Source organism: Lynx rufus, unplaced genomic scaffold (genome assembly GCF_022079265.1).
Source record: "Lynx rufus isolate CCGP_SWC_20201006 ecotype Redwood Valley unplaced genomic scaffold, mLynRuf1.p SCAF_20, whole genome shotgun sequence".
In the NCBI taxonomy this organism is placed as follows: domain Eukaryota; kingdom Metazoa; phylum Chordata; class Mammalia; order Carnivora; family Felidae; genus Lynx; species Lynx rufus.
Genome location: NW_025814835.1, coordinates 24,102,056 through 24,126,282, shown reverse-complemented (window position 1 = coordinate 24,126,282; position 24,227 = coordinate 24,102,056). Strand labels below are relative to the sequence as shown.

Sequence of the window (24,227 nt, the reverse complement as noted above, 5' to 3'; positions counted from 1 at the left end):
CCCATAGTCTGTCTCTCAAAAATGAATGAATGTTGAAAAGAAAGTTATCTAACCATTTATCCTCCCAAAGGAAGTTCTCTTGCATTGGTGTACCAATGCTACCTCTAAAATGTAAAAGCAGGGGTGCCTACATGGCTCAGTCTGTTGATCATCCAACTTTGGCTGAGGTGATGATCTCACAGTTCATGAGTTTGAGCCCTGCTCAGAGCCTGGAGCCTACTTCAGAGTGCGTTTCCCTCTCTCTGCCCCTCCCCCACTGGTGCTGTATCAAAAAATATATATATGAAAAAGATATTTAAGATGTAAAAGCAGATGAACATTAATACGGGGGCAGCATATGGTAGGGAAATCTAACATTCACAACTTTCAGTTATTTCACATGGTCAGCTTGAAGATACGTAATGGGAATACTCTAGATACCCAAAAAGGAAGGTATGGCAGTTTAAAGAAAACAGCTATTCTGAATCTTTATTAAATGGAATCTCATTAGGTTACTCAACACCCCTTCCTAATTCATCAGTGCTCCACTGCCCATAGTTAATCACTAACAGAAAACAGTTAAGGTGTGGAATAGCCATACAACAGTATTACTGCAACCACTGAATTATGTGCTTCAGGAGACTGAAGTATACAGACATGAAAGACATGTTTGCAGTATATTATAAATAATCCTAATCCTTATTATTTACAAAAAGTTTTGGAATGAGCAAAGTAGAAACTTAAGTGGGGCTGGGAGTAGGGGGAGTTGGTAGCATATTGAGAACCATCGTCTGGTTTTTATGCTAACAGATGCACTGATAAGAATAATTGGAAGTGTTGTAAGTACCTGTACGTGCTTTAAAACCTAATTATTCTAGCCTCTTCATTCTTGCTAAAAACCTGCTTTGCAAGGGACTTTTGATAAAATCCTGTATTGAAAGAATTACTGCTAGCTGTTTTCAGTTCAGCATCTACCCTCCAAGGCTATGAAAATGGAATACAGGTGACCTCTGCTATCTGAAAGTTTGCACTGCTTTGCTTTTATGAAAGACCCACATTAGTACCTGTTTTCGTCAACCAAAGGAAATCTGAAGAGGATTTTTACTTTTTTTTTTTTTTTTTTTTTTTAAAAATTTTTTTTCAACGTTTTTTATTTATTTTTGGGACAGAGAGAGACAGAGCATGAACGGGGGAGGGGCAGAGAGAGAGGGAGACACAGAATCAGAAACAGGCTCCAGGCTCCGAGCCATCAGCCCAGAGCCTGACGCGGGGCTCGAACTCCCGGACCGCGAGATCGTGACCTGGCTGAAGTCAGACGCTTAACCGACTGCGCCACCCAGGCGCCCCGAGGATTTTTACTTTTTAACTGCTTCTATGTCCGGTTTACAAAAGTTTTCACAGGAACACTTCAATTTCAGCTAGGGGGGGAAACATGTAATATCAAGTACTCAGTAGGTCTGCCTAATTCTTAATTGTTCACGTTGTGGATTATCCAGTGGTGTAGCAATTCCCTGGTAACACGGGTCCACAGGCTTCCTAGAGCCTCTCTTCTCCAATACTTCCAAAAGCAAGAAAATTAACGCAAGCATCCAAGGAAAGGCGGATCCAGACTTAGAACTTGGGTAAGTGCTTATCCGTTTTGCTAACATTGGTTTCAGATAGTTTCAGTTTCCTCTGGCAAGGAAAGCCTCCAAAGTAGCTTATTTTCAAGGTCCTCTGAAAGATCTTGACCTTATATTAAGTAAAAGAAATTCATATTCACTGGTCAGCCTGCACTGGAGCTGACCATGGTTAATACTGAGCCCTAAGTTTACTGTTTTTCCTTATACGTGCATGCCTACGATCAAGTTAATTTATAAATTAGACACAGAAGATTAACAAGAATAAAAACAATTATAACAATATGTTGCAATAAAAGTTATATAAATGTGGTCTCTCTCTTTCTCTCAGAACATCCCCCTTCTTTCGTGATGAGAGATGATAAAATGCCTACGTGACGAGATGAAGTCGGGTGTCTGTCTCCAGACCAACAGCAGCTGACCGTGGGTCACTGAAATGGCAGAAAAGGAAAACTGCGAATCGGGGGGACAGAACCTGGCACTGTAACACACCCCAAAATTTTGCCCTTGTAGAGACTGATCCTAAAATTAGCAAAGTAATTCCAGGGCAGTGATCTTACCCATCGTCAAATCTATGTTTTCCAGTCTCCTAGCACAGCCTCAGAATTTGTCCAACACCTAGTATGGAAGGACTTACTATGGCTGTGCAATCTAAGAATGAACAGAATTTTGGTTTCTTTAAAACATCTTAGAAAGGTCTTTATTTTTGTTTTGTAACAAATGGCAACAATTTAATCAGTATCAAATTGTTTCATTAGTGGAGTAATATTTTTATCAACCACAAACCTTTCAGAAGGTACTAAGCAACTGAAAGTTAAAAACTTGTTACCTTCGTATTAGAAAGAAATTGTTTTTCTAGATTTAGTGATAAAAAGATAAAAACCCGTAACAAAGGATAGAAACTGAATAGAGTCTAAATGGATTCAGGATTTTAGTTAACGTCAGTGTATAAAAAGTCATTTACTGTTTTGTCTAATGTACTTGTGGTCAACTACACGAACAAGCAACCAATCTAACACTAGCTAAATCTCTAATTTTACTATAATGTAACACTCATTTAAGGGAAAAGCTAAATTTGGGTAGGAGCCTAAGTGACACATTTAACACTAAGAACACACTAACAAAAACCACTGCAAGAAGGAACACAGGTAGCTGGCGTGTGAGAGGGGCAGTTCTGTAACAGACATGTTCAGTTTTGGTAAATGGCTATCCTCCAGTCTAAACTAATGATGGCATGAAAAACACCAGGGAGAATACATTCAAGTTAATGGAAACAAGTCTTTATTAAGTAACTTTTAATATCAGAAAAATAAAACTCTTATAATTCTCTTTACAGCAAATATATAATATCAGTGCTTTGGCCATCTTAAGTTAAAGGCCCTTTATCATAAAATATATGGTTTTAAACTTTACTCAAATTGAATTTATAATCCCTATGACTTCCCTACATATACATAACAAAAGAGTGTAGTAAAATTAGCAAATACTAAACTATATTGATAATTTATCATTCTTAGTTTGTGGTTTTTAGAAACAGTACACGCACCTAATATATGTCGATTCCTTGGCTTATTAGTTGCAGTGTACGATGCAACAAAATACAAAATACATGCTTGGTGAACATTCGTTCGTATCTACAAGACGGCAGCTAAAGATTAGGTTTCAATACTGACATTTAACTATCCTACAAGCAGTTAGCATTACATCATAATATGCCATCAAGGCAATTTTTATACTGAAAAAATCAAAATAAAAACCGTTATTTGTAAACTTTTATACGAAATGTAACTCTTCAAGTGGAAATAAAAAATAAAATTTGTCTATTTACTATTCAATACACATAGGATTTTCAATTTTTGTTATATTGAGAAAAAAAGCTCTTTTGTGTTGGGAAAATAATGCTTCAAAAAATAATTAGTAGAAAAACCCACCAGTATATTGTTTTTGTCCTTTCAATGCCAGCACAGATTTGGGAACATACTGAGGATGAAGTTACAGACATCCACAGGTGAAATGTAAAAGTGTATCTTAAAGAAATCTTTCCTCGTGATTGGAAATAGTTTTGAAATGAAGTAAACTGATTGAAGGTCATCACAGCTGCTTTTGTAAATTATGCTAAGGGCATTATTATCCCTCTCTCCCTCCCCTCCCCTAAATTACTAAAAAATAAAAATATATTTATAATGTGCAAGACAAATATGGATTGAACATAAAATGTTTCACATTTTGATCTATAGTCTAAAAATTAATCAACAGCTTGATCAGACTAATGAATGGAATGTTCGCATCCTCAATTATTAGCCAATATAGGTGCATCCCAAAGCCCTTCCCGAAATGGGAAAACCCAGGTGGTCATTTCCACATTCACCGAGGGAGGCAATGGGTAGGAATTCACAATCGACACAATTGCATTCCTGATCCAATGATCATACCAGCCGTGAGCATTCTGGGCGAGATGAAGGTCAATGTAGCAGTTTTTGTCCCAAATTATAACCAGTGATCGAGTAAACTGCCATCAGCCCTATTATTACCAATAAGTAATCACAATGCATTAAAAAGTTACTTGCAATCCTGCAGAATTAGGCATAAGTTGTTGTAAAATAAAAAACGAACCTGTTTTGTCAAAACTGGCAGTGTAAAGAAGGCAGCACTGGAAGTGTCTGAATCATCTGTAATGCCAAGTACCCTCCATAAACTCTTAATGTGGTTAGGCTTTGGGACCCACTGTTTTGAAATCTAGACGTATATACTTTTCTCATAGGCCACACAACCTATGATTATCTTCACTCAGCCAAGCTGAACTTCAGTTTTAGCAATTCTTATACAAGCTATGTCTCTGGGTCTACAGGATAGTATTAATAATTCAAACCAAACTAATAGACAAGAGACCACTTAGGTTTAGTGTTACCATAGCAGCCTTTTATAAGTTTACTAACAACTTTAGCCTAATCCCAATAAAGCCTGATAACAGTCATAAGAATTCATTAGGAAGTTTACTGGGGGTACCATTATACCCATGCCTTTACGAGTCCATATAGAGATATAGTATTTATGTATATATATATAGTTAAGAGTGAATCTGGATTGCCTGAGTAACAGCTGTCTGGCAAACTGGACATGATGGCGTTCTCTTTTCACAGATCTTGTTGGCACATTCCATGCAGAAGAGGTTGTGGCCACATGGAACTAGGGCAGCAATAACTTCATTCTCAAAGCAAATCACACAATCGTGCTTTCGTCTCGATTCTGGAGGTGAGCTAGAGGTGGAACCACCATTGGAAGAAGAGTAACTATTGGTACCATTAGAAAAAGCAGGGATGTATATTGGAAGGCCGACATGGTTGCCTGTACTAGGTGGGTCGCTCCTAACCCTCCGAGCAAGTGGGTGTTCAATGCTCTCGGGAAACGTAGGAGACAGACGAGGAGTAGATGGCTGACTTCCTCTACGCTGAGTCTTCATGTTACCAGAAGGATCACTCCCAAAGCCAGAGAGTGGGTTAACTGGTTCAAAGGGGGTCCAGATAGTTTGAGCAGATGTTGGTAAAGAGTCAAAGGCAGGAGAATCAACCGCAAGATCTTCTGAGCCTACAGATGGTAGTGTATCTCCAAACCAAAAGTTCCCTGTGCTAAATGGGCTCGTTGGACTAAAGTCAGCCAGCCTATTGCTTCCAAAGTAGGAATCTGTGGAGCCGCTTCCCAGAGAACTGGAACTATCGTTTCGGTAATTGGAGATCATTCTTGCGCGGCTAGGAGGAACCGGATTGGAGGAGAGCCACGCGGAGCCAAGAGTGCCACCTTCAAAGCTTACGTCGGTACCGTTGTAATGGAAATCATTCTCTTCGTTGAGCTCAATATAGTTTCCTGTACGCATGGCAATATGCATTTCTATTTCTTCTCGCGCTCGGTCGACATTTTCGGGCATCCCTGTCACTTCAAAGACAGGCTCCTTATCTCTGCTTGGAGTTACTATGTATGTGTGGGTCTGCTGCTGAATTCTTTTAATAGTTGCTCCTTTCGGTCCAACTACCAATCCCACGACACGATAGGGGACCCTCACTTGAACGGTGGTTTGACCGGGCAGATTTGGACTACACGACAATCCTCCCAGGGCAGGGCCATTTTTGTTTCGAGATGCACGAATCATGGAGAAGTGCTCTGCAGCTGAGAGAATCTCTCTTTTGGCCATGGCAACATCTTCTTTCCGTCCAGTGACAACAAAAATGGGCTCCTCACCACGAACAGGTGTCTTGATATATGTGTTTGTCTTGGCTCTCAGTGCTTTAATTTTACAACCTGTTAGAAAGAACATATTTCATAAGAATCAACATTTATGTCAATGATATTGATAAAGACAAATCACAGAAAGCTCCGTGCAAGCCAAATGTCTGCTTCTGGACAGCTGCGTTTTTGTTGTTGTTGTTGCTGTTGTTGTTTTAATTTTAGTTTTTCTTCATCATAAAAACTTATCACTAGATGAGAAAGCTTTCCTAACTCCACAAATGCTCCCTGGTCCTCCGGTATACTTGTGACCTGGTCTTTCACTTAGGAAGAGGCGGTGCCTCTACCAGGAGATCTTAGAAGTCATGCTAATTGTTTCCTTTCCCTTGTTATCAGTCACTGCAAATGATGCACGAAATCCTCTGTACAGGCAAGCTAGACCACAAGCAGGTCTGACTTTCAGAACGGTAATAATTAGCTCGCTTGCAGGATGTTGGTGGCAAAGAAAAAACCACTAATGCATATGTAAGACACTGACCATCTACTGTCTCATTCAATCTATACAAGAACCCTAAGAACTTGATTATTACACTTTTATTGATAAGGAAAATGAAGCTCAGGAAAACGGTTAAACCCAGTCTAACTTAAAATCTATGGTCTTTTTGTCAGTCGAGAATCTCAAATTTCATACAACTATACTATAAAACAGAAGTTCTTTAACAGCTTTCCACTTAATTGTCATCTTTTAACATTACTCTTTCCTCTGTAAACTCACCTGATGAGCAAAATGCTCATGGCCCAAAGGCTGTCTCACATCTGCTGCCATCAGTTGAATGTGAGGCTTACTAAGTAAGGTATCCCCATAACTGCTTATTCTAGTTGTACGCAAGCACTAACTCAATTAACTATGACACAAAAACCAGTGAAACATGAATGCAAAAAGACACTGTACTTGTATGAAAATTAAGATGATTATTTTTGAAAGTCTCAATAAATATATGTACCTTAAAGAAGAGAAGGGTGAATTATGCATGAGTGAGATGACTGTAAAGGCCTGGGGTAAAAAACTAACACAGAATGATGCTGCACTCACTGTAAAGTTCTTGCTAAATTCAAAAGAAACATATTGGAAATTGTATGGAATATGGGCACTGGATGGATTTTATTAAAAGACTACTCAGATTGGCAGACCCACTCTCAAATGAAAGGTTTTGGCCCCAAATCCTAAATGCATTTAAGTTAAAATATCGGAGATGCACATACATGACAATCCATTAATTCTTTTTTTTTTTTTTTAATTTTTTTTCAACGTTTATTTATTTTTGGGACAGAGAGAGACAGAGCATGAACGGGGGAGGGGCAGAGAGAGAGGGAGACACAGAATCTGAAACAGGCTGCAGGCTCTGAGCCGTCAGCACAGAGCCCGACGTGGGGCTCGAACTCACATACCGCGAGATCGTGCAAATAGGGGAGAGAGGGAGAGAGAAAGAGGGAAAGAGAATCCCAAGCAGGCTCCATGCTCTACACAGACCCTGACGCGGGCGGGGCTTGACCCTTGGGATCATGACCTGAGACAAAAATCAAGAGTCACTGGCTGAGAAACCCAGGTACCCTGAGGCCAGGTGCTCTTAAAGACACATGTCACACTTTGGGGGTGGTCTTTTTCTTAAATCTTTCCTCCCTTTTTTGCCCCCAATGAATTCATAACACATACAAACTGAGTCTTTACATATATCATTTCTAACCTGCTAACTGTAAAAGCTCCTCCTCCCCCAAGTCTCCCTGCCTCCAGTCCCACCTCACTCCAACCCATTGGCTATATTCATTTTAATCAAATGATGGTTTCTAAATAAAGCACAGATCACATGATCACTTCTTTGCATAAAGTGCTTTAATGGCTCCCTTTTACCACAAGGATAAAGTCCAAGCAATTTGGCACACAAGGCTCCTCTTTACCTGGGAACCGATTACCTCTCTCTAGATCTATCTCTTTACCACTTGCTTTTTCTCCTTCCTCACTTCTGTAACTCTGCAGTGTGCTCTTATCGTATTAAACTCCTTACCCATGCTCCCTTGCTTCTGTGACTAGAATGTTCCTTTGTCCTTGCCTCTTTACTCCCACCTCTGCTTGCTTTTTAATTCCTGCTGGCCTTCATATTTTAGTTTAGATGCCTCAACCTCTACAAAGGTTCCTATCCCTCAGGACTTCTTTGTGTACCCTTCTAAGCATAAGCATTCCCAAACCACTGGATGGTTGACTAGAAGTATATACCTTTAGGGCGCCCATACAGCACGTGTTGAAACAAAGATTTGTTTCCTTTATAAACACTGGGCCTTTCTTATACATATTGCTTTGAATGTAAGGTTGTTTTTTGCTGAGCTTTTCAAGACTTTCATCTTCTAGCCCCACATTGCTAACGCAACTTTGTTGAAGGGAACTGATTATGCTAACTTCAATTGTAACATATGCAACACAACTTTCTTCAACCTACCATTGGATTTTTGGAACTTAACCCACACCTATTCCCCCTTTCAACAAACTGTAAAACTTACAAAGAAATGGCTTGTTTTCTCACTGCTGGATCCTAGGTGCCTATCATAAAAACACTTTGAGAGTCAAGATTAATTCAAAGATATTCATTTGAGAAGATTTGGCAGGGAGGGGCTAAAAGCAAAACTGCAAGGAAAGCATTTAGTGCAGTAACTGGATAAGGTAAGAAGGGTCAAGGGGAGGAGGTGGCTTGGGGGCAATCAAGAAATTACTTCAATGAGTTGAATTTATGCTACTGTAAAACTCGAAAGTTTTAACTACAAAGACTGCTGCTGTAGGGGTGCCTAGGTGGCTTGGTCGGTTAAGCGTTGAACTCTTGATTTTGGCTCAGGTCATGATTTCACGGTTGTGGGATGAAGTCCCGCATTGGGCTCTGTGCTGGGCACGGAGCCTGCTTGGGATTCTCTCTCTCCCTCTGCCCCTCTCCCTTGCTTGTACATGCTCTCTCTCTCTCAAATGAATGGATGAATGAATAAATAGTGCTGCTGTAAATTTACATTTATAAAGAACTACAAGAAGATTGAGTTGATAGTGAGAACTACAAGAAGATTGAGTTGATAGTGTTACTTTTGACTATAAGGCAATGCTACTGCTTTTGCTCCACAATAGAGAGTGAATTAGAAGACACGAGCAATAAAACTTCCATATCTATTTTTTTATATAGACTGAATCTTCAGAAGACTCCCTCTTTCAGCACAAAAGATGTTGCTTAGGGCTGTGAACCGAGAGCACTTTCCATTGGCCAATATGTGACTGATGGAGAGCTATCTAAGAAATTCTAAAAGGCTGTGATGTGAACAAATAACTAACTGTTCACATTATACATCCAGGGGAGTTATTGTTATTATTCAGATACTCTGGGCTACAATTTAACAAGAAGGCAGTCTGCTGGAATCACATTTCTAACAAAGAGGGTCCTGTTCATCCTGCAGAAAAACACTGGGAATTTCTATTAAGGACAAAGAGAGAAATAACCAAAGAATTTGAGGTTAGTTTCTCTCAATCCTTACTAATACTGACCACTAGAAAATTGAATTAAGTAAACTTCTCCAAATAAATACTTTTGAGACTAGAAGCAACCATCAGTCGCATGATACAACACTTTTTAATACCTAGTAGGATAAAAATATGCCTAAAGGTACCCAGAATGCTATCTGGCCTAAGGCCGGTACTAACAAAGAGGTGTTTAATAACTGGCTCTGGAGGACTGAAGACAAATATTTTGAGTGGGGACCACTTCTGAGATAGGGGAGTCAGATAGGCCTATCCTGCCCCAAAGGACTGTGTACTTATTTAGGTCTTCCAGGTCAGAGGAGGTAATGGGAAGGTAGCAAAGCCCAGCCCCTCTAAGCCACTGCCAACAAAAATAAAAGAATGTATTTCTTCTCTCTCCTAAATTTTCTAAGACAGTTTTAACACAATAGCCTCAATTTGGATTAGGACTACAGGAAACCTCATCAATCATAATGTTGTTTCTATAGGAACATATACACTGAGGTTCAAACAACCAACACATGATTTCTAGGAATGAATATATATATATGTATATACACACACACACACACACCAAAGTTGGGGACAATCTGACTAGGGAGACTTCTAAATAGGCAACACAAACTAAAGAAAAAACAAACTTGTTTTATTATTTTATAGGTGAAGGAGGTCAAAGGTTTTTAGAGTATTTTAGATTAAGTTTCTATTTGCAAAGTCTAAGATATTTAAAAAATCATTGAAGAATTTATAATCTCAGAGTGGCATAAAATTCAGAGGCCATAAAAGTACAGATAAATTAGATTACACTTAAAAAATCTGCTGCATGGCAAAAGTCACCAAAAATAATTTAAAGAAATAATTATTTACAACTTATATCACAAATGGCTAATTTCTCTCTCTTACATACATACATATACCTGCCCTACGTATCAGAACACCAAAACCTAATTTAAAAAAATAAAAGAAACTGTTCACAGAAAAGGAAATCTACAAATGGCTACGAAACATGAAAATTCCCATTTCCATGTGAACTGAAGGGTCTTTTTCCACCTATAAGAATATCAAATATCAAAACAAGTATCAAAAACAGTGCTACTAAGAACAGGGAAAAGGACCTTTATATTTAGTTGCTGGGAGTATGAACTGCCCAAGGGCAGTTTGTATTATTTATCAAAATTACAACTGCATGGATCCTTCTGCCCCTACAGTCCCACTCATAGAACTGATCCTGCAGAAATACTTGCACAGGTATAAAATGACCTTTGTATTATATTACTTAATTATATTAGCATGAGGCCAGTACAGCTATATAATGGAATACAATGCAGTCATAAAACTGGTTCACTTAGGGGGACAGGGTAGAAGGGAGCCTTAATTTTCCTCCACACTCTTTATTATTTTAATAATTTTGAACCGTACAAATGCATTAGTTTTTTCCAAGAAGTATGATTAAACCAGAAAAGTTTTTTAAAATATAAAGAAATGACACATTTTACTGGACTTAGCATATATATTCATTAGACTTTTGGCTAGTAGTGACATTATTTTAAATTGTATGAACTGCAGGGTAAATGATTTCATAACCTGAAATCTGAACAAGGCTTTTTAATTCTAAGACGTGAGATCTAACTATGGTCTTCTTACAGCTACTGATAAAAAGAACAGATGTCAAGCTTTGTACCAGAATGTGTAGATGTAGAACGTGTAGATGTAGAATGTGTAGAATGTTAAGAACTAGGATAGCACAAAGTTTTATAGTTGTAATTCTGTTTTGATTTGGAAGTAAATCCCCCACATGAAAAAGTCTCCAATCTAGCCCTAGTATACGAACTCATTTCCCCTTTCTATCTATATCACTTGGCTGGGGCTGGGTTTGCCTCAAAACCCTGGAGCTGTGGCCAGATTCATGGCCTTCTTGCTCCCTGGTGAGCAGAGGTCCGGTCCCGCCTTGCTTCTGCAGAGTAAAGAGAACCTCTCCTGCCAGAGGCCTCAGCAGTTAAGAGGGACCCGTCTCTCTCTCATTGCTGGGAGAGGAGTTAAAAGGAAGGAAAAGAGCTGAAACGATGGATGTTCGGGGTTTCTCAAACCTGGGGTTGCAGTATCAATTTAATAGGCTGTAATCAACATTAAAAACAACAATTAAAATTAAAAACAATAACAAAACTCAACATGTTCCAAATATTTCAGTACAACATGTGTAAGAAGGGCTGCAATGCCAAATGTTCTTTTACTGGGGGTGGGGTGGGGGTTATCGAAGAAAAGTTTAACTGAAAGTAGTAGAGAGATGTGATGTGCTCTGGATAGCCTGCGAACAAGCCAACAGTCCCCACTGGGAACTGCCTATGGAGGCCTTCTGGCACGACACTGTAGGTGGACTCTAGAAGCTGGAAGGAAAATGGAAGGCTCAATCCAGAAATCTTTTTCTGTTCTTTAATTCTGCTTACTATCTGCCTTAGATTTCTAATGCTACCAAAGTTACCACACACAGTGAAAGGTGGACACATCTTCAATGACAGCAAGGGGTTTAAATTCCATCTTGTAGGGGCAAAGAATCTTTTTTTTTTTTTTTAATGTTTAGTTATTATGAGAGAGAGGGAGTAGGAGGGAGGAAGGGAGGGAGGGAGAGAGAGAGAGAGCATAAACGTGCACGTGGGGGAGGGACAGAGAGAGAATCCCAAGAGGGCTCCACGAGGGGCTTGATCTCAGGAACTGTGAGATCATGACCTGAGCCGAAATCAACAGAGTTGGACACTTAACCTACTGAGCCACCACATGCCCATTTTTTTTTCTTTTCTTCTTCTTCTTCTTCTTCTTCTTCTTCTTCTTCTTCTTCTTCTTCTTCTTCTTTTAAAGAATCAAGCCCCAAATGTTATGTGAACTGTTGCTGATTTTTCACAGAGTATTTTGTTTTCTAGAAGTTCATTGTATTTTCCATTCACTTCATAAATTAGCTACATACACCTTAACTTAAGGTGACTTGAGAAAGCTAAACACCAAAATTGCATTATGTGTATATATCCACTTTGGGTCATCCTTGGCATGTACCTTTATTCAAAACTTCTCCCCAAGAGTGTTGTTTTAAGGGAAAAGAATCCTACTAGGATATCGGTGTAGTACACACACACACACACACACACACACACTTTAAATAAGTCGTGGTGGTGGTAGGGCGCCTGTATGGCTCAGTTGGGTGGCTCTGCATTGACAGTGCTGAGCCTGCTTGGGATTCTCATTCTCTCTCTCTCTGCCCCTCCCTTGTTTGCAGGCTCTCACTCTCTCTCAGAACAAATAAACATTTATAAAGAGATAGACAGATAGACAGACACACAGATGAGGAGGGGGAATGAAACTCTGTGAGTAGCTCTTTTACCTTTGAGAAAATTAGAACTCCTTGGCCTGACATTAAAACCACCCGCTGCCCCCCTCCCCCACTTCTCTCCCATCGAGTAGCCATAACCCAGCTTCTTCTAGACTTTATCATCTCCTAAACATGCCCTGTTCCTCCTGTTCCTCTTCTGTCTCTGCTCAGATACTTCCCTAAATAATGTGGAAAACCCATAGTACTTCTGCTCCACACCTTATAGCTTCTGAGTAACAACCATGGCCGTTTGGAAGATGAGGCTGTACATGTGAAGGCTGGCTCTATGAACTCAAAATAGTACAAGGTGCTATTAGTAAAGGTGCAGACTCATTATTACTGCTACCACATATGAATCTTCCAAGGCATAGTTTAAAGGAAACAATGTAAGAAGCAAAATACTGATCATCTGAAGGCCTGGGTCTTAAGTCTATCACCAGTTTCTCCCCCCCCCCCCCCCACCCCGTTTCTACTCCTGGTTTCAATGTCAGGTCATTCAACCTCTAGGTCCTTTCTGATGCTTACATTTTTGACCAAGTCCCTCTTCTCCTAGGAAAAAGTCACTGTTTCTTTTTTAAAGTTGTAAAAGAACTTGGGACAATCAGATACTACCTTATTTCATACACATATATCTTTTCTTCCTTTCCTCAAGGAAAAGTAGGTTGAGTAATAATGGTTGGGAACATTGACTTCGGATGATCACTAACCAGCTTTGTGAACTTTAGCAGGTCAGTAAACCTTTATCTTTCCTTCATGGGTGAGGAACTACGATTAAAGATACTTTTCTCACTTGGTTCTTACAAGGATTAAATGAAATCATGTATTAAAAATGCTTATTACAATGCCTGTTTTTCAAGTAGGTGGCTCTGTAAAGGGTAACTTTTTTTTTAAGTATTTATTTTTGAGAGAGAAAGAGCACACACATATGTGACTCGGGAGGGAGGGGCAGAGAGAGAAGAGGACAGAAGATCTGAAGTGGGCTCTGCTAAGAGCATTGAGCCTGATGCGGGGCTCGAACCCATGAAATGAACTGTGAGATCATGACCTGAGCTGAAGTCAGACGCCTAACCTACTGACCCCACCCTGGCTCCCCAGTAAAGGGTAACTTACAAGACTACCCAACCATGCCCAACCACTCTTCAAGTATTTCCTGAAATAATAATGATAAAATAAAAATCTGTAGCACACTTTTCAGTTTTCCAAACTTGTCTAGATTTATTCCCATTTAATCATCATACCAGTGCTTTAAGAAGGGCAGGAAAGAACCTGAACTGCTCAAGATCTCCCAGCGGGAAAGTCAGATCTCAAACCCACGTTGTCTTAACAACCCCACATGCCTCTTATGACTCCATACTATTTTTTTCTAAAAGCACCGGAGGAACATATTATTTCATGTTTCATGATACATTAGAATTAAGAGGGGATCCTATTCCTTGAGGGATAGTCCAGACACACTATTCAAAAGCTCCTTTAACTTTACCGGAACTCAATTTCGGTATTATGTTTTCAAAGACTGATGGATATCATCAGCTAAATCCCAATAAGAGAGTGTTTCTTACGCATACTAACTTAACCCAACAGTTACATTGTTTAGATCAGCAATGCAAACTATTCATAAATGCGCAGTATCATAAATGCTTTCCTTTCTAGAGTTCAAGTGAAGTGTCCTTGTAGCTCTTCTAGTCAAAATCCTCAAATTTTTTGTGAATACAGTCTCACTGTAGATATCATTCTGTCAGCACTTCAAACAGCTTTATTATTGTGATTTTAGTTTTGTTATTATTGACTTTTAATGCTTTAAATCAAGAAGGTTGCTACTGGCCATAAAACAAAGCTCCAAATTAAGTTCAGGTTGACTGGCTCCTTACATAAAGGGTTGGGGATAAAAGCAAGAGGGAAGAAAACCCCAATTACTACAATATGGAAATTAAAACAGGAATAGTAAAATGGCAAGTCTAATCCAACAATCCAGTTAAACACAATAAACATCACAAGCATCTACCTTGCTTTGGGTACTTTATCAAGGATGCAAAGATGACCAAGATTCAGTGCTGCTCTCACTGACTTGTATCAGTTTCAAGCACCAGAATGATCTGATGTTTACACATGTTCATGTACAGATATCAGTCTCTCTTCTTATATTGTAGACAGTATTCAAACCTTCTGTATCTTTGCTGAGCTTTTTGTCTGCTTGTTCTACCACTTACTGAGATAGCAGTGTTTAAGTCTCCAATTCCATGAGATTGAGACCCTGGGTAAGTTACTTATATCCCCATAGATCTGTTTCCTTATCTGTATGGTGGGAATAAGAATGGATCAAATGAGACGATACACTGTCTCACACACTTGAAGGTTTATAATTAAAAAAAAAAAAAGCTGTTTGACTTTGAATCAATTTTCTATAGGAAGTTGAAAACACTTAAAGGATTTATCTCCTGAAGATAAAACTTAACATTTTGATTATATAAAGCATGCTGAAATATTATCAACTTTACTGAACTTGGAGGGGATATGTTGAAGTCAACCTAACTGGGAATCTGAAATCTGGTATACTTTTGCATGATTGCAGGGACTCTTTTTGGACAAAAATCAGAATGTGAGAGCACTAAGAAATAATCTAATTCAACCTCATTTTATACATGAAGAAAACCGAAGCCTAGAATTGCCCAAAATTATGAACTAATAACTCCTAAAATACACCATTCTCTCAACCTAACTTATTTTTCTAGTAGATTCTTAAGAAGGAGTTAAACAAAATCTAAAATTCCCCTTCTTTTTTCACTTAGACAAGAGAACTACTTAATAAAAAAAAAAAGGCTCATATTTAGCCTTTCACCAAAGCTGAAACACCTAGATAAGGGTGTAAATTAGAGAAGAAAGCTAGAACAATTCTCCTAACTGGGGATTTTAAAATTAGGATCATGCGCTTTAGAAGATGTTAATAGAAACCTTAGAATTACTTCTATTTGGGTACCATATAATAATCAGATTCATTTGTAAACTTTAAAAAAAAAATATACTGTGGACCATTTAGTTAGTGGTATACCCTGGGAAAAACTTACTAAAGTGACAATTTTCAGTTTCAACGTAGTATGTGCTCAGAGTACAAATCTAGCAGAAGATTTATAAACTTTACCCTGCCTCATATATAATTTATTATGTCTGTACTTTCAATTGTGCTATGAATCTGTACTAATGACATCTTCTCAAACTTGATCCCAACAACAAGTGGGGGATGGAAGGGGCCAGGAAGAACAAGTCATTGGAACAGGTTTTTTTCCCACAAGAAATGCTCAGTAAGGTTAAGTGATTTGTCCAAGGTTACAGGCAACAAATGGTGAAACCAAGTCTTTAACAAGTTTTTTTCTAAACTCCCAAGTTCCAATGTCCTTTCCTACAGTACATTAAAATGGTACTGATGGCAAGGGAGAAGGTATGTCAAAGGGAAGATGAGTGGTAAGGAAAAAGGGACAGTAATAAAAAGGTCAGCCTGAAATGTAAATACTGTTAATAATAGCAACCCTTCTGGGAAATTTTTTAGTTGTTTGGAACTATTCCCTCCCTACACTCCTCCAATGGTGTCCAAAAGATCAACTACTTCACGCTAATCTTGAACTACACCTGCAGTTTTCATTAAAGGACTGTCTTTATAATTTCAAGGCCAATCTTATTATTCCATGGTACTTTATTTGTAGTCAAATCAGGATTCTCTGCATATAATGAATTGTAATTTTTGCTTACTGGACAAAGGCAACAAACCATGCCCACATGAATTGTTCTTAAATCCCAAACACTGGCACGGAAGAGGTTCTAATGTTATGCAGTGCTCAATCATAGAATAAAGACTCGAACTGTCCAAATGGCACTAGGCTGTGCATATATTCAATGTAGCATAGTTGGACTTGGTAATACTAATACTAGAAAATTATTTTAAAAGCTTAAATATCATATTTAATCTTTAAAAATGTCCATATGGTACCTAATGGTGGCATGGGGAAAAAAGTTAAAAGTAAACTCAGAAATTATGGTCTAAAAGCCATCTGGGAGGTATTAAGATGTAGTTTAATAATAATAATAATAATAATAATAATAATAATAATAATAAAAAACTATCACTTTGGAATTACCTGAAGATCAATGGGGTTTTAAAATAGATCTTCCATAATCTACCTGGAGTTTCCTAAAGGAGGTTTTAAACTGCAAATACACTTACCTATTTAGTCTCTTATGAACATTGTTACTTATTTTTTCATTTGGAGTTCAACTTCAAAAATTCTACATGGCCTAAATTACATTAAAAATTCTGTAACAATCCCTTTCATCATAAAATAATACTGTGGTGGTCACTATAGCTGTTCAGTAATATTCTGGCTCTCTTCTGTGGGCACATGGTTGTAATGGACCTTCTTACCTACTTGAAGTTAGGTGTGGCCCCATGACTTACTCTGATTAACAAAACAGGAGATGTAATTACTACTTCCGGGTCTAACATTTAAAGACCAGCATGTCCTATGCTACTGTCTCTTATTCCGCTGGCACATGGGAAGACCAGCTAACACTTGAGATGGTGGCCACTGCACTGGCCCGTGTCCCTGAATAACTGAAATGAGCAGAGCCCCTGCGAATAAGAAATTACCCTTTATTGTTTTAATACTGAGATGCTGGGGTTCGTTGTCATCACAACATAATTCAAATCTATCCAGACAGAAGTGCCGTGTAGCCAGAGGCATTCAGACATCAGATGGTTCTAGTTGTTACACGTTAGAAGAATATAATGTGTGAAACTGCTAAAGCCAATAAAGGTAAATGAGATTAAAAAGCGGTTCGACTTAATTTCAGATTTAACTCAACAAAAACAGTATGTACTTATTGCTTAAACTTTCATGTGTTTCCATTTATTTGTATCATTCAGTTTCTAGAGGTATTATCGATAAGGTTACATCCAGCTGAAGAGGTATCTGAAGCCTAGGGAGCTTAAGTGACTTGTCCAAGATCACAAAGTGAGTTACTGGAACAGAGTAATCAAATTTAGAAATTTTAATTTCTGATTGTAGACTCTTTCCAATATACCACAGCTGAGCAGAGACTGTTGAGGGAATTTGGGTAGTTTTTTATATTAAAACATATATTCTGAACATTTTTGTATTCGGTTTAAGGCAAAAGTATCAAATCTTTCAATCTGTACAAATATCAAATTCATTCAAAACCAAATCCACAAAATATTAAGCACTATCTTATAACTAAATACTATCTTTCCTTGAAAACTTAAGATATAAGAAGAGCTACATAGAATTCCAACCCATAAACTTTGTTGAAAATTTTCCTAAACAGGAATCTCTAACAGAGTAACAGTTCCCGTATACTTGACTCCCTGGATCATTTTTAGATTGTTGGTAACCAGGGGGTAGAAAATACACCCTTGTATTACCACCTTATTTTCCATTTCCTCCTAGTGAATCCAAATAGTTCATTAGCTGAATGAGCCAGGAAGAAAAGGCAGTAGATTCCCCACCCATTTGCAAAACAATAATTGAACCTTTCCCAATGGTCCCAGAGCTAACAAACTATTATCAACTAAATTTAAATTTTAAAGCCTAGAAGTTACAATATAAGCTTTGTAAAGCTAGCAGGTATATAACACAAATTAACTTTCTGAACTATAAATAACAGTGAATTTTTAGTTAGGCATATGAGAAGGAGAATATTAGAATGATAACTGTGCCTTCTGGGTAGCAGAGACATCAAAATTTTATTAAGTAAATTAATTTGGAGAGTGAGGATATTTGAAGTTATCTATACTAGAAATACAGTATCCCAAAGATTAGGGAAGAAATTAACTCAAATATCATTAACCTTCCTGAGCAGGATGCTTGAATACAGAGGCAGCAACTTAATCTTTGATGTCAAACAAACTGGTCTAAATCCAAGTTCCACTTTTTTTTCTTGGAGCAAGTTATCTCTTGGAGCTTCAGTTTCTACACCCATAAAATGGGGATAACGGCCTAGAAGGATTATGGTACCTGGCAAAGAGATGGCCAATAATCCCCCCTACTCCATAAAAGAAAAAGATAATGTACTTTAGCGTTGTTCTGAAACAGTTCCTCCTCAAGAAATGTGTATTTCTTCTTGAATAGGGAATTTATGTATGGCATGACCTAAGTTTCTCTTTTTCTTTTGAACAAACATACACAAATAAGCATATACCTTATTTCAATTATGTTAAAACTTAAGAGTGGTTCTACCCTAATAGAATGGGGAAAATTGTCACAAGGATGTGTTTATGAGATATTGAAACAATGTAACATATTCATTATTTTAAAAGTGACCACACAAATAACCACTGGGAAATCAGTGGAGACAGAGTGGCTCAATAAAGAAGAAAACAATGTCCGAAGGGTTCTAGCTCAGTGACAGCCAAAGGTACAGAGCCCACTAGAGTGTAGACACAAAAAAAATAGAACTCCAATTTCCACTGTTACCTCATTCTTTAAATTTTTTACATGTTTTTATAGTATATATCAGATACATATCATTCATACATAAATATACAAACTTTGGAAGTACAAGATTAATTTTTTTGACAGGATGTACAATCAAAAAAAGCTGGAGACAACTCTTCCAGGCTATGAGGCAAGAGAACAACATACATATAAAGTCACTATTGAAAATAGATGAAGACCCATGTTAAGCTTAAACAGTAACATACACCCCCTATGTTACAAATTTCTAAGACAACTGAATATATGACATTCAATATTTACTTATAATGTAGTTAAGAATGGGTATAGAGTTTATTTTAACTCACTTTTTAACCTAACTGGACATCAATGGCTGTACATTAAACCTCATATTAACCACTGCGAATGTGTCTTGTGGATACTATGTTCAACAAAAGTTTAAGTCTGTTGTCAGGTTTTTTTTTTTTAAGTTTACTTCATTTATTTTTGAGACACAAACACACAGGCACGCGCGCGCGCGCGCGCACACACACACACACACACACACACACACGAACGGGGGGAGGGGCAGAAAGAAACGGAGAGAGAGAAGGCCAAGCAGGCTCTGCACTGTCAGCATGGAGCCTGATGTGGGGCTTGATCCCACAAACTGTGTGAGATCATGACCTGAGCCTAAATCTTTCAAGAGTCAGACACTTAACTGACTGAGCCACCCAGGCTCCCCAAGTCTATTGTCAGGTTTAATCTCTAGCCCATATTCTAAAACTTCAGTGCTTATCAAAAAGCCCCTTTATTTAGCTCATGGCTTTATTTTACAGTATTGTTGGTTTCAATATGAGATGCAAATCTTAAAAAAATGGGGCCAATTTAACATTTGCAAATATGGGAGTGCAAATATGAGGTCAACACTGACAACTTTCATCACTATCAAAAGCAGTGGGTTGTTTTTTTTTTTTAAAGATACTGGAACCAGAGGCCATCTACATGAGTTCTAGTCTATATGACTCAGAATTCCATTTGTCCTACCCTTTGCTTCAGAGCTGAAGTCAGAAATGTCTCCATCTGTGTCATATTTATTTCCAAAACCAATTAAGAGATGACAAACAGAAAATTACGACTTTAGGTAATGAACAAAATGGCAAGAATGGATAATCCTTAAGAATGAAAGTTTAGTTCATCCAAAGCAGACAAGTAAATTAAGTGATTTGCCCCATTTATTCGCTTGGAGAAAAGAGAAATTACCACCCTATAGAAGGATGCAAACATTAGAAGTTGCCTTGTTCCTGGTGGGAGTGGGAACACACTTTACAGGTTTGGTTATGGTGCTGGCTGCCAGGTGGAGATGGGGAAGGGGTCAATGATCCACTAGGTGCATGGTTCAGAACAGGAAAAGGGGGACAAGACTTTCTGCTCTTAAGATAAGATAGCGGATGATGACATCCTTTTAACAGGACTGTCAGCTCTGGGAAATATTAAGTGCAAGAGAATAGTCAGCAATTTGTCTCCATGTCCTAAGACATAAATAGAACCACATTTCCTTATTAACCAATGAGCACAGCCCAGAAAAACTAAAGATTTTATCTCATTTGCTGTAATTCAGGAGATGGTACAAAATAAAAACTCAGAATGAATTCAGTTTACTTTTAAATAATGGATTTGTATAAAGACAACAGTCTGTGCAATTAGGGATCATTTTTTCGTGCTTTAAATATAGAAAAGGACAAAAGTTTGTATTTAACTAAATATACAAAAGATATCATTATCTTGTCCTTAGTCAAACTGGCAAATAACGTAAATGTTCTTTTCTTTTGTTATCCTAAACTGTAAGCACACTGAAGCAACTTGTGCTCAGGCAGTGCAATCCTAGTATAGCATTTAGTTTTTCGTACTTTGGCCTGAATAGACACCTTCCCAGCCTCTTTTCGCCACACTCCTTTTAAGACCCCAAGTATCAAAAACAAAAACAAAAACAAAAACAAAACCCCCAAAACTTTCTAATCATACTTAAGAGATCATTCCTCCACACCTTTCCTCACATTGTTCCTCAGTCCTCCTTCTTCATCTCCATTTAAGTCCTATCCATTCTTCAAGTCCCTACAGGGTTGATGTTCTCACAAGCCATGTCTGTTTGTCACACACTCACTAGAGTGAGTGCCATTAAACGACATGTTAGTTTAGTGCCATTCCACTGTTTATTAGACTCCTAGTTTAAGGGCAGCAAGTTTGTCTGAATCAACCTCACATTCCCAACTGCCATAAACCCTCACCTGGCAAAACAGAAGCTTGAAACATAGCAATTCCTTGATGTACTTAATTGAATGGCCAACTCATTTTGGATTTATAAATTGAGATGTTACAGTTTTATTCTATGTAAGGTGAAACAGCGCTCTCCTAGATTAGTATCTTAAGTATGGCAAAACAAAGAACAAAAAAGCCCCCCAAGCCCATCCAAACAAGACAAAACAAAACAAAAACAAGGCATCTGAATCTTATTTACCAAACTATAGGAATAAATTCTCAATTGAATGGTACCAGCTTCGAACAGTGCCTTTAAAGTACTAGTCATCAGGCAGTCTGAAATAAGCTATCTCCTTTATCCAGATTTCAGACGGGTTTTTCTTATTAAAATCCGAGAGGTAAGAAATGAGCCAACTCTGACATTTGAAACCACCATTTCCACAGACCTCTTATTTATGTGTACTTTAGACCACTTGGGAAAGATGAGATCATTTAAGCAGCAGCGCCATTATTTCTCTTTATTTGACCCCAACAATGCTCTCAAACTAACAGTAAAGAGACATGCATCAACCAGGCTAAGCTATATTGAAATAAGGCAGCTGGGGTAGTATTTACTCCTTTAGTATTGAAGGGGAGGGGCTGGGGGGAAGCTATACTAAAGAGCAGAGGACCTTCCCTAAAAATGTCGGTTACAGAGGTACTCTGGGCATCCCCTTCCCCCACCTTCACAAATCTACTCCTGGAATCTGAGACATAGGTCCTTTGTCTGAACAATGTGGGAGGAGTCTGTCTGCAGTGCTGGTGTGCTGGCAAGTGAAGAGAATTTACTGAAAACTGTATAATCGCATAGAGTTCCTTAACTCAATTACCTTAGTGTCCATTTTCTCTTCATCGTGTCCACTAGAGTAGTTCTAAAAGACAGCCAATGTGGCATTTCGAGAGTTAAAATGTATCAAAGGGAATACAAAAAGATCAACAGAGTTAGGCTGCTCTTCAAAAGCTAAGTTTCTGAATAGCGGAGGGGTGGAGGGGGGTGATGGCATTACCCACCACTTGAACATCCCCTTCCCTCTCGACTGAGCTCTCGTACAAAGCCTCCATTCCTGTCAATTTCTTCGTCTGAACAAGCTGCTCCCTAAGGTGAGCTGGGTACTGTCGGCTGCGCAAACTTGCAATCTCGCAGCTTTCCGTGCACAACACCGAATCCACCACCGACCCGACCTTTTACCACCTCACTGAGGTTTTTGGTGCCACGCCAGCCTGGTGTTCCACGAATACAGCCCGAGTTAAGTGAACACCACCGGATTGGGTGCCTCGAGAAACTTAACACCTTTCACCATGCAAAACGAGCGGAATACCGTGGGTTTTCGCAAGGTGACCCACCTTCTCATCTTATCTACCCACGGTTCCTCGCAGACCCCTTCGCGATGGATTTGGGGGACTCGCCGGGTTCAATGTAGCAGCCGGGAGCTCGCCTCTTTCGGCTCCCCCACCCACGCCCGGGGCCATGCCCAGCTGGACTCCCCTCCTCCCCGCCGCACTCACCCTGGCGACCGACAATCTCGGCGACATGCTCGGAGCTGGGCACCGGGACGCACTCGGTGGTGTTGACGCTCTTCCTCCGGAGCAGGGCCGCCTGCTCCCCGTTTAGGGCGGCCGCCGCCGCCGCCCCGCAGCCGCCGGGGCCGTAGGCGTGGGACAGCATCGCCGCCATCATGCCCTGGGCATCGTCCCCTCCGTAGAGCACCCCCGCCGCCGCGGCCGCCGCGGCCGCCTCCCGGGCATCGAAGCCGGCGGCGGGCAGCAGCACCGACCCCAGGGACCCGCCCGGGATCGGCTGGGTCTGGGAGGTGGCGGTCGCGGGCGGCGACAGCAGCAGCAGCGACTGTCGGTCCTCCTCCTCTGCCTCCTCCAGCTCCTCCTCCTCCAGCAAGTCTCCGTCCAGCTCCGCTTCCTCCCCCTCCTCCTCCTCCTCGTCCTCCTCCAGCTCCAGCTCGGCCGCCTCCGGGGCCCCGGGCCGGCCGGGCGGAGCCCGCTCCTCCGGAGACAGCCCCGCCGCCCGCCGGGCCTGGCCCTGCGCCGCCGCCGCCGCGGCCCGAAGCGCCGGGGTGCCGGGCTCCGCCGGGCTGGGGTCTTCGAGGCCTAGCGCGGCCAGGCGCTCCCTCAGCAGGAGCCCGTCCCCCTCCAGCTCCGGGCCGCCCGCGGGCGGCGGCAGCGGCGGCGGCGGCGGCGGCTGCGGCAGGGGGGCCGGGGCCGCCGCCAGGGCCAGGGCCGCGGAGCTGCCGCTCGGCATCGCGGCGGCGCGCTGTCAATGGCGGCGGCGGCGGCAGCGGCCGGGTCAGGCGCGGCGGGCGGCGAGCCCCATGGCGGACAGGGCTCGGGCCCTGCTCAGCGCGCAAACACCTTTCCTCTGGGGAGGCGGCGGGGCTGGCGACCCGGGCCGAGGAGCGCCAGGGCCGCCCGGAGACTGGAGAGGGCGGGGTGGAGGGGCAGAGGAAGGAGGCAGAGGTAGGTAACTAGGTGGGTGGGTGGGGACGGCAGCGGGGCGGGCTGCTGGAGGTGGCAGCGGCTCCCCTCTCAGGGTTTCTTTTGTTTCATGGCCTTAACCAGCCCCCGGCGCGCGCGGCGGCGGCGACGCCCCACGCCGCTCTCCGAAAGAAGCCGGCGAGCTCTGATTGGCTGCTTTTAATCTCTGGGAGCCCGCCCGCTGCTCCCCGCAGCCTTCTAATGCCTTTCCCTAGCCCCACTCCCCACCCTCTTCTCGGGCCCCGCCCCACTCCTCCCCAGAGCTCTCTGATTGGGTGACCGGGACA

General features: G+C 40.6%; 1 protein-coding gene across 1 annotated transcript; it reads right to left on the bottom strand.

Moving 5' to 3' along the window:
• Positions 1–2,856: 2,856 nt before the first annotated feature.
• Positions 2,857–23,707, bottom strand: MEX3C (mex-3 RNA binding family member C). Its single transcript, XM_047086248.1, has 2 exons — positions 22,960–23,707; positions 2,857–5,891 (listed from the first exon to the last, which is right to left on the bottom strand). The coding sequence occupies exons 1-2, from the start codon at positions 23,705–23,707 to the stop codon at positions 4,666–4,668; spliced, it is 1,974 nt and encodes a 657-aa protein (XP_046942204.1). The 3' UTR covers positions 2,857–4,665.
• Between the last annotated feature and the right edge of the window lie 520 nt (positions 23,708–24,227).

Coding starts and splice junctions, on each gene's coding strand:
- MEX3C (XM_047086248.1), bottom strand. CDS start 23,707: ATGCCGAGCGGCAGCTCCGCGGCCCTGGCCCTGGCGGCGGCCCCGGCC. Junction 5,892..22,959: donor CGAGATTGTCGGTCGCCAGG/GTGAGTGCGGCG, acceptor TCTTTCTAACAG/GTTGTAAAATTAAAGCACTG.